The sequence below is a fragment of the Amblyomma maculatum genome, chromosome 1 (assembly GCF_055883805.1).
Source record: "Amblyomma maculatum isolate TAMU_Amacu chromosome 1, ASM5588380v1, whole genome shotgun sequence".
Taxonomy (NCBI): Eukaryota; Metazoa; Arthropoda; class Arachnida; order Ixodida; family Ixodidae; genus Amblyomma; species Amblyomma maculatum.
The window spans coordinates 187,918,270-187,935,472 of record NC_139344.1 but is presented as its reverse complement, the minus strand read 5'-3'; the positions used below and the strand labels follow the sequence as shown (position 1 = coordinate 187,935,472).

The 17,203-nt window shown below is 45.6% G+C and overlaps 1 protein-coding gene across 3 annotated transcripts in view; it reads right to left on the bottom strand.

Moving 5' to 3' along the window:
* The window catches only part of Atx-1 (Ataxin 1), a 111,615-nt gene extending 97,473 nt beyond the window's left edge, over window positions 1-14,142 (bottom strand). For 2 of the 3 annotated variants that reach the window (XM_084589846.1, XM_084589847.1), the window contains exons 1-2: window positions 13,989-14,142; window positions 3,192-3,239 (exon numbers count right to left, since the gene is read on the bottom strand). Coding sequence is in view for 1 of the 3 variants with exons in the window: in XM_084589845.1 (XP_084445971.1) it covers window positions 3,192-3,239; window positions 13,783-13,795 (61 nt within the window). In the remaining 2 variants the exon portion in view is untranslated. Of the gene's footprint in view, window positions 1-3,191; window positions 3,240-13,782; window positions 13,811-13,988 lie in introns of those variants that run through there. The other variant, XM_084589845.1, reaches the window with a different exon arrangement.
* Between the last annotated feature and the right edge of the window lie 3,061 nt (window positions 14,143-17,203).

The window sequence follows — 17,203 nt, the reverse complement described above, 5'->3', positions numbered from 1 at the left end:
TTTCTCATGTTCCCATGTCTTTCGCTAGTCCAGTATGTTAGGTTGAACTTAACAGGAGCATCAAATTTCCTTTTTATTTTCCCATCATAACTTTTGGACAGAACGCATAAAACGTCCCATTTCCTAGGCCCACTTAGATCGCCGGATTAGCGTCTAGTAGAGCGTATCGGTTTCCCCGTCCAAGCGCAGTTTCGATTTTATGGCTTTAGACACGTGATAAAACAAGAATGTGGCACGAAGCGGAGGGTGATACATGTTAAAAAAGCACAAAAATTCTTGAAAAGAAAGAAGCCCTCACTGATGTTGTCACAATCGGACAGCCCAATCATGACATGTGTCCATAATTCGCCGTACCGGATGTCGCAATTCAACGGCTGTGCTGAGAAAGAAAAATCGATCCATTTAATTGCGTGTACCGCAGATAAAGAAAGTCCCTCATTCCAAGTAAACAGAAAACCAACTGCGAGGAGCTCAACTATTTAGAATGCACTCGAGAAAGGCTTGGTGCCCCAGCCAAATGCAACCGAGCTTTTAGAAAACATGCGGGCGCCGTTGCCTCGGTGAAGAGTCGTGTGGCCTAGTCTGCAGTATCCAGGAGAACCGAACAAGGGTTGAGGGGGAGCGTCAATTCGCAAGCCAACATTTTGACAAGGGAACTCGTCATCGGACAGCGCGGTCATCACGCTTTTGCTTCCAAAGAACGGGAGAGGGGAGGGGGGAAAGAGAAGCAGGGCAAAGATTGAAATAATTTTATTTTGGGAATTAATTTCTGTGAACTTCAAGCAGGTGGTGCCCGTCAGCAGGGAAATGAATGAAAGGGTGTTTCTTGGGTATGGATTTCCCTGTCAGAAGGGAAAGGAATGCATGTTTTCTTTGGGATGGATCTTTCGATCAGCAGGGAGATGAATGAATGTTTTCTTGGGGATGGATTTATTTGGGCTTGAAACGGCGGTACCGATCACCAGGGAAAAGAATGAAGGAACGTTTCTTTGGAGATGGACTTCTCAATCAGCAGGAAGAGGAATTAATTATTCCTTGGGGACGGATTTCCTGATCAGTAGTGAAATAAATGAAAGTAAGTTTTCTTGGGGATGCATTACCCGATCAGCAGTGAAAGGAATTAATGCTTTCTTGGGGATGGATTTCCCGCGGTCAGCAGGGAGAGGAATGAAAGAATGTTTCCTTGGGGATGGATTTACCAATCAGCAAGAAAAATAGTGAAATAATGTTTCCTTGTGGATGGATTTCTCGATCAGCAGGGAAGCGAATAAAGGAATGTTTCCTCGGGGATGAATTTCCTGATCAAAAGGGAGAGGAATGACTGTTTCCTTGGGGATGCATTCCTGTGAACTTGAAACCGGTGGTACCGATTACGGGACCGCCGTTTTCATCCCCAAGGAAACATTCTTTCATTCCTTGCCCTGCTCCTCTTAGTCTCTTACCCACTCCCCTCGATTTTCCTCTTCGGAAGCCAAGCAACCCATCTTGCCAGTGATGACGCGCCGCCCGTAGGAAGGCAATTGCCCCGACCAAAACGTTGGTTTGCCAGCTGAGGCTCCCATTCAACCCTTGCTAGATTCTCTTGGATACTAGTCTACAGTAGAATTTTGAGAACACTAATTAGCTAAAGTTTTAATAATTCAGAATTTGTAGGTCGCTTTGAAAAACAACTGGCTCAAACGTTTGCACCCAGGTACCTTTTACATAAGCCAGCAATTTCTACCGCCCTTAAATCTCTCACAATAAAAAAAGCTTTCACGTGACGGTGACAGTTATTGCGTCCCAAGAAGCGTCTCAGAGACGGGGCCAGCGCCACTAGGCGAGAGGAGCTCAGGTCGGAATGATTCTTTCGCAAAATTTGTGCAAAAAGGACTACGCAGGAGGTACGTTGGTGAAAAACTCAATGGCTTGTGTATGTGTTTCTGAACCCTTTTTACAAACTAATGGAACGTACTTGGACCTATAAACTGATCTGTAAAACAAGTTTTCATAATTATTCTTTGTTAATCAATAATTAAAGTGCGCACAAAAAACTATGAGAAATTCCACATGTAGCCAAACAATATGTGTAGTTGTTTTCACCCACCAGCTGTAGTTACCTGCTCTTCTAAAAACCTTGGTTTAAATTACGTGAAACTCCTTATACAGCCTAGCCGGCCTGTCATCTCGACTCAACTCTCTCGAGGGAACCGTCGTCCATTTTTGGCGAAGTTAGATGCCAATAATTACGATATATATATATATATATATATATATATATATATATATATATATATATATATATATATATATATATATATATATATATATATATATATATATATATATATATATATATATATATATATATATGCAGCCATCTTAATGATGGATCGCGAACAACTTTAATGTAAATTAAAAACGAAACAGCAAGTGAACGTATTCTGTGAAACGAGCGTCCCGTGCTACGCCATGAAAGAGGAGTCTTGAGCAGACGACGAAAAATATGCACCTAGTCCATGTTGGAACCACTCATTAAGATGGCTGCATTTCACGATGTAGTGATGATGGGACGTGGCTAAGCGAATTTGGCATGGGCAGCAGTAGCAGCGACTGCGAATCGAGCACTCATGAGCGTATATGTGCTGGATCGAACGGCGTCTGGAGAAGGTGTGTTTTGCCAGAAAAAGCCCCCTTCTAGGGGGCCTTCCCTTTACAGGCAATAAGCTCCGAATTAAACGTCACCCACTGCAGCCAATGCGTCCGGTGTAGAGTGGGCGGTGGGACGAGGAAGACCCTTCTATGGGGCCGGCCACATTTCCATCTCCCCATCCGTCTGGGCGAATACAAGTGGGGAGTTTGGCGTACTTCACTGACGCCACATCGAGATTAAAGTTTACGGATATCCTCCCAATGCTTGTCATGGGAAGTCAGGACACGCCAATGCTGTGCGTATCCTGACTGATAACATAACCTGTATCCGTCCCTCCTATCTATAACGTATATCTTTACCCTGAGGGTATTATAAATAAATAAATAAATAATAAATAAATAAATGGGAAATGAACGTATTTTTCGGTCTTCTCCGAACGTGAGCGCTGGGGAAGAAACCACGCGAGCGTACTGCGCCCTCACTTGGGCCGACTCATATTGCTTGCCTGTGGGAGAGGGTGCACTTTGACGGGGCAAAAGAGTCCGCTCATTACACTCACCATACAGGGCTGGACGAGTGTCTTTGGACAGCGTGGAGTCCCAGGTATCTGTCAAGAAAAAGAATGAATGAGAGAGCGATTCTTTTCCACCGCTTATAATTAACCCGCAGAAGACATTCAATGCTCGCGAAGGACGCCATAAACAAGGGGCTAGGAGAGGCTGCTCAAACAACGGCATCACAGTTGTGGCACGAAATCGGCCATTAGTGCTAGCTGCCGACCATCAATGAGCGCACATACATTACTTTGTTAAAGCGGTTGTAGAAAACTGCGCAACTGTGTGAAGCACTTCGAAAGCCTTGCAACTGAGGATCTATAACGAAGACTTCGGTAGGGCAGTGCTTTGTGGCTCCTGTGACGCGACAGGCAATCCGAATGGGGTTCTGCCGTAACGAGGACACGCAATATCCGAGGGCCAACGGGCTAGCAGATAATGAAAAGCCTCGGGCGCCTTTAAGGCGTTTGTGCCGTACAAACAGATTGCACGAGGAAAAAGGGGAGCCGCGATCTTTTTTGTTACGAACAGCTTAGGAAACACAATGCGATAGCAACCATAGAGCGGTCTCGGGTTTCTTTCTGCAGCTCGCCTCGGCAAGTGCACTCGCCAGCATAATAAAGCGGCGACGCTTGTATACGTTTCGAGAGCTACAGCTGCGGCTATTTCCCCGCAACCTGCCTCCCTCCCTCGCCAGACCCGGTTTTACGAGACGTAACTCGAGGCCACGCTAGACACACTAGCACCCCAGGCAGGCCAGAGTTGAATGAAACTTTTCTTGCCTGTTTTTGTGTGCGTGGGTGTGAGAAGGTCACAACTCCTCCCCGTCTCTACAAAAGGAGAGATTTAGTTTAAAAAGAAAAAAAAAAAACGAACAAAACAAAAGGGCCTCTGGTTACCCTTCGCTGAGTCACCTTGTCCAAAGTAATGTTTTCTGTGTGGAAGCCGTGTCAGGACCACGTGCACTATCGACAGGTAAAAATCTTTTGGCCCCACACCATTTTAACTAAAATAAATCCCGTTCTATATAGTGGTGTTTGCCGTATACAGGCGCGTACATGCCTTTCCTTTCCTGTAAACGTTATTTTACATTGCATTCCTTTAAACGTGACAACGTTAAATGATTTGTTCTTCTGAAAATCCGGTGCCGGCGTTGTCGGCCTTCTGAGCTTACGTCTCAGTATGGCCACTACAGACTTGTGCATCTGGCAGACGACATGGCGACGGGTTGTGTGACGTCGTAAGCGAAATCTTCACTACGTCATGTATCAGCCAAGGTCAGGCTGTCCAGCCAAAGGCCTTCAACAAGCCAGAGGTCACAGTGTAACTTAATCATGACACCACCATACACCACTCATGGTGTACCACCATCTTGACCTCTGGCCCTGACCTTTGCCGGCAGATAGAGCACCACGTGTTCCTTCTTGTTGACGGTGCCCACGACTCCATAGTCTCGGCAATTTAATCGCTATAAAACCATGTCTGCCCATGTCTAAGCATAAGCAAAACAAAGTGCAGTCATGCTTTCGCTTCGCCTAACTAGGTCTAGCAGGGGTTAATCCTCAGCCAATTTTTCGCCTCCATTGCTTTAAAAGCGGCCGGCATCGAACCAGCGTCTATGGGATTAGCGGCTAAGCGCCCCTGACCGATGAGCCACCTCAGCGGGGTAAAAACACCTTTATTCCCTTTGCTCGGCAACCATTGTCCTCAGACAGTGCGATGGCTCATCGACTGCAATTTGGGCCTTCAGGAGCTACTTGTGCATCATGACCTGCATATTTTGGGCGAACTTGAAGGTAATTGCCCTGCAAATAAAGTGATATCGATCTCTTCATTTCTTTTGTCACGTTCGCCGGCCGTAGGCACAAGGATAATTTTTTTTTTTACGTATAATTTAATACGATTCGTTCAGGATATATGTCACACAACCGGAAGTGGCACGAACAATGGACAGCTGTCTTTTGTATGCGTAGTGCGCGCGCCTCTTCAAGCAAATCTGAAACAAAGTACGACACCTGGCTTAATAATCAAATATTGCTAGACACCTTATTATCAGCGCATTTACTATTATTATTATTATTTGGCTTAAAAACATGAATAATGACGCAAGAAATGCTGCTAACTGCTTGGAAGGAGCGGCACAATCAGAAACCACGCCTCACATATCCATCATTTCTGTTACAGTCATATGCATCACATTGTCTTCGGATCACATTGTTTTCAGAGTTACTCAATGTTAGGCGATTTTATCGCTCGTAAATGCTCTCACCGGCGTTTGATATGTCGTGCTACAGGTGTGAAGTCAAAGCAGTGTCGCATCAGTCCCCTCTGCCCCTCATTACTAACAATACAGGGCATTCCGACTCAGCCGTATTTTTTTAAATTTTTTTTTGCCCTCGGCTCGCTGTCGAAGAAGTTATTATTGAACAGCGCAGATGTTGATGTGCATTTTCGAGTCACAGGAGACTATCAGAAGTTCTGCAATAGATGTCACCCGGTTCGGGACGACGACGAGTTTCACGGGCAGCTAGTACAGTACATACATGCGACTGACCACCGACAACTCGGGGACCGGCGAAGACCCGTTCGGCGTTGCACACACCTCACATTTCCCCTCTTCCTAGTAAGTACGAGGAAGCTAATGGAAGGACCCTGACCGTGCACTGGCAAAACGCACAAGTGCAGAATCAATGGTCCTGCTCTGGGATGGAACAAGGTCATCGGCATCAGACGCAGGCATACCGAAAGGTGTTTGAAAAAAAAAAAAAATGTGGAAAAGGCATTCGCTCACAAATAACAGGCAGGCAACAGATGCGCACCACCTGGACACGCTTGCGAAATTCCTTCTTGTGCATTGCAGTGCAACCAGTGTTTTTTCCAGATGGAAGAACATAGCCGCCAGCGTGAATGAGACGAGATAGGTGCAAGCCGTTAGTGTGGCCGGATTTGTGAAACTGAACGGGTCACACAGTGGGTAGGACAAAATAGAGGGACGCATTCCATTTGCTCGTGTGGATCGAGTATTTCTCAAGTAAGTATGCCCCACGTACAAACCAACCACGGTGTGACTTGGGTTCGGCCTCGCACTTTGCATCTCGGATTCGATATTCTTTTGTACCGACAAAAGGAAGCTGATCTGCGTTGTTTCATGCTCTTTTGACTTGTTTGCAATTTAGAAGGATCACAACTAAAAACAAAGAAATCTTCACCTGAATAAATAGTAAGCTGCGCGTTATTTTTCTTCGCAATGGTGCGCATATAAGGATATTATCGCGTACGTGCAATTTGCCTTATGCCCGTTAGATAACCATTCATTTCTTTCAGATTCAGTTGAACAGCTGAGCGGAGGGCATGTATGACATCAAAGCTTAGTTGGTAAAGCGCTGAGGTCACGTAAGGCATACAAAAAGGCACTTCGCGTAACCGAAAAAGGTGTGTTCGCTACCTGCGCTGAGAAAGGTAAAAAAGCTCGGCGCTAAGCTGTTTTAGATGCGGTATTTAAAACGGACACGAAGCGCAACTGGACGCTGTTCCGATCCATTCGCATGGCGGCTTTCTTCCAAGCAATCTGCGCGGGCTTCGGTTGTGGTCGCTGCAAGCCACCAGTGGCATGCTTAACAGTACCTAGTGCAGCTATGGCTAATAAACACAGAGGTTGAGGTACATGTGCCCATTGTTACCCTCACTGTAACCAAAAATCGAGGTTCTATTTATTTCTACTTATGAAATTTGGATGTGGCGGGCCGGTTCCGTGATGACACGTATAAATCCCCTCCTTCCACACATAAGTTAAGTCGAGCCCACTCAGTACACCGAACTTGACGGTCACACGGATTCCATTCGTTGTATCTGAAGTTTGTATTAACTGGGCTTGCCCAATTTGAATTAAAAAGAAAGCAAATTTCGTCAAACGTGGCATTTATTCCTTTAAATATTGCTCGTGGCCGTCTGTCCCAGCATAAAAAAAAAAAAAGAAAAGAAAAAAAGGTCACCAATATCAGATATGGTTTCGGACTTTCTTCACGAAATCTGATGCATCCCAACTGGCCAAAACACTTCCTTCCGAAGCAAAGTACCGACTTTGGAGCTTGCCGACACATCACTAACAATTTCTTTACTCAGTTGGCCCACACCTATACTCAACTGACACACATCTAAGATCTTGACTCCCTCCGAAATTTCCTCGCCAACTAGAAACTCTTTACCACCGACTTCACCTGAACTGTACATACACAGATGGCTCGCGATACCGTTTCGGACAAATTAACAGTCCGAATTGTGACAACTGTGGCTCAATTGAAACTGTGGAACATATCCTGCTTGAGTGTCCTGCGTACGCTGATGAGCTTACGTACTATGAACATAGCATGGAGAAGCTCTCCCCAGTGTCTTTGACAATGAACAGTGTTTTAGGACCCTTAGCCTTCCCTAGGCAACAGAGACTCGCTATTAACTTTTTATTTACGTACATTTGAAAGAGATTGGATTCCTTGACAAACTATAAATTCACCTTGCATGTTACCCTCAGACATTTTCCACGCTGTGAACTCTAAGCAGATGGCGGATAATGCATTCCACCATTTCGTTTTATACCATTGCTCCACGATGCGGCTTACAACGCATTTAATGGCCGCGTTTTATCTCCCCCTTAATTTTTTTTTTTTTACTTTCTTCACCATTTTTTTCCCCCATCTTTTCATCCCCAATTCCCCTTCCTACGCAGAGTAGCATGCCAGCGAAATCTAAACGCCGGCTAAATTCTCTGTTTTCCATTAAAGGGATTCTATCTCTCTCTCTCTCTCTCTCTGTTCCTTCATAGCTGACACTACCAATCTGCTTTCTAAGCTCTCCAGTATGACCATGTGCCCCTGGCCGAGGCATTCCTGGGGACAGCCGATTTGCGAATGCGATTTTAGCGATAGCAATTGTAGAGTAACGGCACCTGGCTGTACGTCGCTACACAACTGCGGCTATTTGGGACCCTGATCAAGCCTATGTTATCACCAACATCGAATCCTTACAGAACCGTGCTGTGCGTTTTATTTTTTCAGACTACTCACCTTTCACTAGCGTCACAGCATTAAAGCAACGTGCTGAACTGGAAGACTTATCATGTTGTCGTAAACACGCTCGGTTAACACTTTTCCATAAGCTCTATCACCATCCATTACTGCGCAGTGATTTGTTTCAGTCACCTGATGTCATTTTTCCACGACTTGATCATGCCTTCAAAGTTAAACGCGCAAAGTGTCATTTATCATCTTATACCAATTCATTCACACCTCGTACTATCATTGAATAGAATAACTTGCCATCGCACATCGCTACAGAAACTAACATAAAAAAATTTTCAAGAGCTACTTCGCTGTGACGGAAATGTGTAGAATATTTGGTGTTGCTTTTCTTTCCTCTTTTGATGTTATATTTAATGGTTCTTATTGTAATTGTTGCTAATTGCATCGTGTTTTTTACAATTGTATCCCCCCCCCCCCCCCCTATGCCTTTGGAGGGCCTGTAGGGGTAACCTGAATAAATAAATAAATAAACTCTTCGATCCTCGACTACTAACAAGCGGCGAAGCTACCCCACCGCACGCGTCCGCAGGATGTACTACATGTCTGCTGTGTATGCGCTGCCCTCACGCGGCCGCAGCGCGGAAGGCGGACACCTGACTCGGCTGTCGACACACGCCCTGGACCTGGTGGGCCAGCGAAGCATACCTCACGACTAGTATTCAGGCCGCAAATAGATGATGCCCCTTGGTCACAGGCCGCGCCGCAGGCAATGCAATCCCTCACAACGCTGCCCAGTTCACGCACTTAACACCTTTTTCTTTAGTAGCGAAAGCTACACTGCGGTATAGGTTTCAAGCCGTCGGCGTGGCATCGTGTTACCGAGGCACCGTGGAAGAAGAAGAAAAAAGAAGAAAGCGAGAAAGAAGAAGGAGAAGAAGAAGCATTAAAAAAAGAAAAAGCGATAACTCGGTAGTTGGTAGAGGCGAACGACAACAGCGAGGTGCTAAGACAGATGGTTCCTTCGAACGTTGTGACGGTGGTGTGCCCCGGAGTTCGACGTAGAGACGATGTCATACCACTAGAAGTCTTCTACACCCGAATGAGAATGGCCAATGACGAGAGGCAAGGGGTGCTGATACGTGAAGTGATTCCCATACGACATAAAGCTGAAAATAGAGTAAACTACTATGTGCAAAAGTCATGTCTTTACATTGAAGCCGAACCTAAGCGTAGCCATGCAAATTGCTTTCGCGTAACTCCAGGTTTAACCACAAGCTAAATCACAGCTAATTTCCTTCCACGCTTGACGTTTTGCCCTGCCAGGGTACAATGCAACCTATTTTAGGGGAGGATCGACACTTTTATTTAGCGAGGAGTACAAGACCTGAGAGTTGCTGTTTAATTTCCGCATTTGCGGGAAGAGCGCGTCTATCAACAGCGGTAAAGATGTGACCACTACTCTTGCGTAACAGTCAAGACTGCAGCGGCAAATTCCCCTGCACTGCATCACGAAAATCGGTCGACAAACGCAGGTCGCCTCACAAGAAAGGGACCTGTCGGGAACGGGGACCCGTTTCCTCGTCCATGATTGTCAAGCTTCACATGTGCCCCCTTCAAGTGCACTATCACTATTTGCGGGTGCCATATGTGAAGCTGGCTGGAATGAGTCCTCTTTCTTCAGTGTCGGAGACAACGGTCCTGGGACCACTCGGTTATAACAAATGGGGAGACTCGGAGACCCGCCGCTACCGCAGTTGCGCACATTTATTCATTAGAAAATAATTGACGAGAAATGTTTAGTGTGTATGCAATCGGGCTCCAAACCTGCAACTTTTTGAAATGGCAAAAACGGCGTTTTCCACCTCTCAGTAGTGGTGTACGATTTTTTTTCCCAGACATCTACTGCATATCTTGCAAAACTATAGGTTCATTCCTTTGTGTCGAGACATTTGCCCACCACATATAAAAGTTTCATTGAAAACAAAAAATGGTCATGGGACCCCAATTATCGTTCTTATCTGAACACCAGTATCTCTTGCTGGGCTAGTTGATGTGACATTGTGTTTAACCAAAGGAAATACAGCGCTAAATTTTTGACGAACCACACAGAAAAACGAACGGGACACTGAACACACCCTTATATATATATATATATATATATATATATATATATATATATATATATATATATATCTCACGTGACTAACGCATTCGTATGCCACGATTGCGGTGCTCTCAATCGTGGTTTGAGGGAACGAAATTAGCAGCGGCAGAGAGCCGACAGCCCAGTCCCAGCGGTAGGCTGATATGTTTGCGATGGTTGCAGCCAGCTTGATGAGCTCGCTGCAACTTGCACTATCACGTGCGCCGACTGCCTGAAGCAGACGAAGAAAACACCGCAGACATATCGGCCTGCCGCTGAGGCTGGGCTGTCGAGTCACCGCAGCAGCTAAGCACCACAATCGTGGCGCACGGATGCGTTAGTCACGTAATATTTTTTGTCTTTCGCGGGCTTTCTTTAGAGCTTGGAAAAAACGATACACTGAGGCTTTCTTTATCGGAAATAAATGGAATGGGGTTTTCAGAAGGTGTTCTCCAACTTTGTAGATTCATTTAGTGTCTAAATGCAATAGTTAGTATATTAGAAAATTATCTTAACTACCAAGCAGTTAATTACAAGAAAAAAAAAATTCCTATCGCCATATGGCTGGCAGCTGTATACAAGTGGTTTCCTACCCGAAATGCTTTGTTTTTTAACGTTTGGCTAAAGTTAGCTTGGAAACCCTGTATATAGCACGTCTGCGGATGCTAAATATCTGCTTTAATTGTTTCACGTCAATTCCTCCGCCCCGTGGCGGTGCGACAGGATGGGTGTGAGTGACCATCATCTAGAAAATGTAACGGGAACAGACGGGATAGGAAGGGTAATGTTTTCTACTGCCACCATCACCCTGCATCCCGCCAATACACAGTTCTAACACACCTTTTAAGCCGCTTTGGGGTAGGAAAATAAGTTGTGCCACACTGCGTTCAGGGCTAGTCCCTTGTTATCTCCTCGGCTGAGTGTTAGTGACTGCGTTTGTGCCCTGTGTAGTGTAAAACTAATGCACCAACATTGCATTAATTTACAATTAATATTTCTTTTTTCGCAGAATACTGCAGGCCTGAGCCCAAGCAGGACGGGCGTAGTATGAAAAAACTGGATTCCAAGGGAAGGAAAGCGTAGCAGGGGGCGGCAGAAAGTTAGGTGGGCGGATGAGGTTAAAAAATTCGCAGGGGTCAAGTGGATGCAGCTAGGACAGGACCAGGTTAATTGGAGGAATATGGGAGAGGCCTTCGCCCTGCAGTGGGTATAGTCAGGCTGATGATGATGATGACCACAAAACGTAAAATTCATTACTTTAGAAGGGAAATATGGAGCCCGCAGAACTTATACAACTACACTAGGAAACTTGTAAAAGGGTGCAAGGAATTCAATCAGTGAAAGTGCAAGCATAAGTAAAATAAGAAAAGCAAAACATGATATGGCTGTTGCACACTGTTCAGGATACGTGCTTCTATCATGCTTAAAGGCTGAAAGCAGTTAATGGGCGGACTGATTCAATCTGTGTCTGAGGGAAAAGCAGTAGTGTATGGAATTTGTCCTTGCGAAGTAAGGTATTAAAAAAAAAAAGAATAAGAACGTTCGGGTCTGTCATGCATTGAGCGACTTTAAATATGGATTGAGGTTGGAAACAAGTTTACAGTTAAATAACAGACACAAAAACTTTAGGCGCAAGAACTTGCGTCTTGATTCGAACTTATGAATGTTGTTGGAAACCATAAGAGCAGGTATGGAATTTGTCCGACCGTACTTTATAATAAATCGGACTACATCTGCGCTGAGTTTTTTCTTTTGTGTCGTTATTATTTTTAGTAAAATGACCCCAAATGATGTAAACATATTCTAGTTTCGAATGGATCAGAGAAGTATATGCCAGTATAACCGGATGAGTCGCGCCTGTAAGCTTATGACGTAGTGAACAAAGTTTGCGGATTGCAGATAAGAAAATATGGTCAGTGTGTGTTTCCAGTCCAGATCATTTGTTACAGTCACTCCTAAATATTTGAACTCATTGATTTCACTAAGATGATTGCCATGGATGGCGTACGTGAACTAAAAAGACCTTTTTTCTTTTTTTTCTTTTACAGGTTCCAAGGAAGATTAAAAGCTGAGTGAGGGTGGGAAATCTCTTTCTAAATCCGCGCTGAAATGATGATAACACGTTAAGTTTGTTCAAAAAGTCAGAGATGTAGTTAGCAACTATGCACTCTGACATTTCGAAAAAAACGCTGCCTTTTTTTGAAAAACGGTAAAACTTGCGCAGACTCCCAGGCTAGTGGCAATGTCGCGGATCGCAGTGACACCTGAAACACGAGAAACTGAGCTAGCGCCCCTGCATAACGTCGAAGAATGGGTATTTAATCTGGTCCTGGCAATTATTTGACGTTTAATCTCAAGAGCATGCTGACCCCTCCTTAATCACAGTCTTCTTTAGTCTGGTGGTGTTAAAATGAAACTTGGGTATATTACAGAGGTGTGGTATGGAAGTGGGGAGGGACAGCCATGAGAGGGGGAAGGGAGGCTACATGCGCTTTAGGGTCTTCATTTTTCATAACCCGGCCCTACTCGCCCTCCAGCGCAAAAAAAAAAAAAAAAATACAATAAAATAAAATAAACACCCTGCTTGGTCAACATTACCTCGATGTTTCTTCGTCATAAAGGGGGTTTAGCTAGGTGAGGAAAGGAAAATTAGCCGGGCAAAACATTCAACGCATTTTCGCGTTACAGGCGCGCTGAAAGTGGCGGGCAAATCTGCTGTAGACAGTTGCTCTGCGAACGCGATACCGCAAGGGCGCACGTGGAGCTCAAATTCGCACCCCGCGCGTTTGAGGGCATTGACGGAATAAACTAAGTTCAGCATGGGGGGAAAAAAAGTAGAGCGAAAATGCAAAACGCAGATGTGTGCAATGCGCACAGACCAGAGGTCCGCGCACGGTGATTCTAAATATATCGCGTGCGTTTTCATATGCCTAAGGCAGCTCCGTGCCCCTTAAGATCCCCCACTTTGCTGTCTACAACGGCGCCCCCACAGGGAGCAAACTGCCAAGTGCGCCGTCTGCTAGCGCGACAGGCTCGTTCCGGGAAACCGGATACATTTCAACCCTTCACCACTGGTTTATCGCTTTCAACGATAACCAAATACCCAAAAGGCGGATGATTTTCTACATTGCGCAGGCGCTCGTTCTCTCTCGCCAGCTTAACGTCTGTACGGCTGGCACGCTCGGGCGCTGCAAGCTGCGGTGGCTGTCGTCTGCTGCAAACTTGGCACGCCAGTGGAAATCACAAGGGCACTGCTTTCTGACTGCGGTCGCACCTTGTTTTTATGAGAAGACCTGTAACAGTGCGCGCATAAAATGCGACAAAACTCGTCTTCAACACGCCCTTTCAATGTTGCGTGTGCGCTTAACTACCTGCTAGTAAGTGAATAAAGGATAATTGCAAAATAAAAACATACAGTAAGCTCCCTTACATCATTACCTTTCACGTGCATTTTCTTTCCCTTGCTCGCAAAACGAACTTATCTGAGGAAGGTCCACGAACTGTCAGAAAACGTGCTGCTGGCACTGCGACATCTGAGCACGACAACTGTTCCGCGCGCGTTGCTGCGAGGCGGCAGCAGTGCACTCGGCTGTCTGCGAGGGCGCACGTCGGCGCGAACCGACGAGGTAGAGAACGGCACTTACGAAGCGTTGTCAGTGGCTGTTGACAGACAGTCGCCGAGTTGCGGCCCAGTTGTACGGCGGCGAAGCGTCAGAAACGTTCCCCCGCCGATGCGCCTTGAAATACGGCACGGCGTGGCCATTGGAAACCTCAACGGCGCCCTCGCTTATCAGCCGCGGGCGACAGCCCAGACTGTTGCCTCCGCAGACCGCCGCACGACGTGGCGGCGCTAGCGACGCGGTGACAAATCCGCTCGGCTGGTTGACTCGCTCTCTATCCGCTCCCTCTTCGCTGTCACTTCCACGCAGTTTTCCCTCTCCTTGGGGCTTAGGGATTCAGGGAAGGAGCAGCGCTGGCAGACTCGTGCGTCATCGATTGGTTTCTCCCAGGAGCAAGGCGTAAAGATAGCTCCGAACAGGTTGAAACTTGAACTTGACACGACTGCTGCCCGCACGATTCGATGGGGTACAGCAGCAAAGCTCCATCGATCTCCGGTTGCTCCCTCGGCTGCGCTGCTTACGAATTTCGATGTTGACGTTTCTGTGGAGGTTGCCGGCGTGCGGTCGCTTGATCCGGCCTATGTGACCGTTATTCCCTTTCGCTGACACGGTAATTAAAAGTGGAATATGAGGGACAAGTAATAATAATAATAATAATAATAATAATAATAATAATAAAAAATCAAATGCGAGCGGCTTTAGTATTTTTCTCATAGCCGCTCTATTCAAGAAGATTAAACAGAAACTCGAGAGACAGTTGAGGTTAATTAATCTCTGCCGGTATATGCACCTGTAGGTGGAGTGTTTTTTGTAGGCAGAGCGTGAAGCTGACATCAGACGTTGCTATTTTCCTACGACTTGGTTTCCATTATACATCTTTCGCGAACTTCGCAAATTAGACATGACATGGAAATCAGAGCGCGAGAAAGTTTTCTTTTCGCACTGCACATTTAGTTCCGTGTCTTCGTTTGCAGGATGTTAATATTACAGGACGCAATAGAAACCATTATGCTGCTGGGTAGGCGCAGCGTAGTTAGTGTGCTTTGAAAGTAAGTTTCAATTTTCGGCATATTTGATTTCCCAATTTCAATTTCAAAAGTGCGCAGTGCAACAGGCGCAACAGAAAGCAGCTTCTCCGAAAATATTCTCCGCCCGGGCTACGTAACCTTTACCGGCAATCTTCGCATCTCCTCCTCCTCCTTCGCCATCGAACGACGCGTGCGGCGGCCAGAGCTTTCGCGCGCAGAGCAGGCTGTTGCCATGGTGAGCACTAGCGCACGAGGCGCCGGATCCTTGCACTATTGTTTTTTCTTTCATATACACGGCCATTCCATTGCATCGACCAATGTCTAAGAAAGCACTTGTTCATTTTCAGAGAATGGCACCCAAGTCAAATCCTTGGCGATCGAGGACCTAATAGCGAGAAGAAATTTTGAACCTTTTAATCAAGTAAATATTCATACAAGGACAAATAATTAAAGTCAAAATCATCAATAACAAAAAACAAATCCCACTTACAGAAGCAAGACACTACGAATGCCAAAGTTCAGACGGTCGACCTTACGTTTAAAGTTAAATATATACTACATTATGACGGTTATTACACCTGTGGTGTAATGAGACGTGAGGCAGGGGGGAAGGATGTAGGGAAAGAAGTGACGCCGTAATGGAGGGCTGCGGTATTACTTTGACTGCCTGAATATTTCTAACGCGCACTGACATCACACATCACACGGGCGCCTTTTGCGTTTCGCCTTTATTCTTCAGGCTACGTGCTCTGTGAAAGGGAACGAAGTTGGCAGTGTGCGCCCAAATCTCCTTATCACAAAAATATCCTTAGTCGTCTCGATACTTCGCACGAAAATTGCGCGGCGGTAAGCCGCTCGGTTTATTTCTATTTTCACTTTTTTTTTTTTTTTTGTAAACGACGGTGCTCGTAGCTCTTGCGTAACATAGGCGGCTGCAGCCTTGCGACCGCGTTGCCGGCGTTTAATCCGCGTGCAGTGCCCAGTAGTGTTCACCTTGTAGCTCCTGCCAAGGTTTTGTAATACGTGCTTGTTTATTTGCTTCCGTAGTCTTAGCAGTAACTCATTTACGCTCATTTAACTTTAAGAAATTTATAAGCGCAGACAAAAAGCTAGAACAGTGCGGAATTCTATTGTCTATAATTATACAAGGAGGCTACTTGGAATCACCGGCGCGCTTCGCATGGAATTTGTATATCGGTCGGTTCAGGTCAGCCGGGACAACAACTATGAGGCCACATAATGCCCATTAAAGGGGCACTGAGGAGAAAATGAAGGTGGCTTGTCAATGGAATACCAGCTCCTGATCACCAATGGGCCACACTTACAGAAGACAAAGCTCTTGTATGGTAGGGAGGAGCAAGAATCGAAATATAGGCGTCGCCGCCACAGCCAATGCTCGCAAGTGTGAGTGCCGTAACGTCAATGAATTTCGGAGGCTGACAAATGAACATTAAGTTTACGGGTCTGAATTGTGAAGTAATTGTTATTTCAAAACTGCTATTGCATCTTTAGCATGCAAAGGCGGCGTAAAGGAGGAGCCCCAAATGATGGAAGCCAAATAACCTATTATCGGCTGCTCCACAGGCGGTCGTGTATTTCCTTTCTGGTATGTCTCGGTTTCGGCACTCAGCGGATGTGCGCTTTGCATGCCTCGTGGTTTCTTTTTAGTGTTAGCTCTACTGCTCAAATTTGTCAGTTTCATTTGGCGCCGCATTTTGGCCTTGAACTCGCGCGCTGTAAAAAAAGAAAGAAAAAGAAGCAAAATGTGAAACAATTGCCGCCACCGTCTGATAGACATCGAAGTGCAAAAGTGTTAGATCATGATTTTTTTTTTTTTTAATGATTACAGCATTTGAGATTAAAACACGATTTGTACCATGACTCTATGCACATCTGACATTTCTTTATTCATCTTCTTGACATTGTCTTAAACACATGATTGTACCATTGTCTTCAAACAGTGCAATCATCACTTTCAACGCTATCTTCTTCTTCATCTTTACCATCTTGACCATCATCATCAACAGCAAACTTTTTACCTATAATGCAGACACTGTGCGGTGGTCACTGAGTAGTTTGCGATGGAACAAATTTTGTCGACCGTCAGATTTCCACCACGATTGACGAAGTTTGAAAGCACCCTGTCTAGAGTAGTTCCCCACTGGGTCGTCTGCATGCGTATGAGTATAGTCTCCCGACTGAAACGTTCCC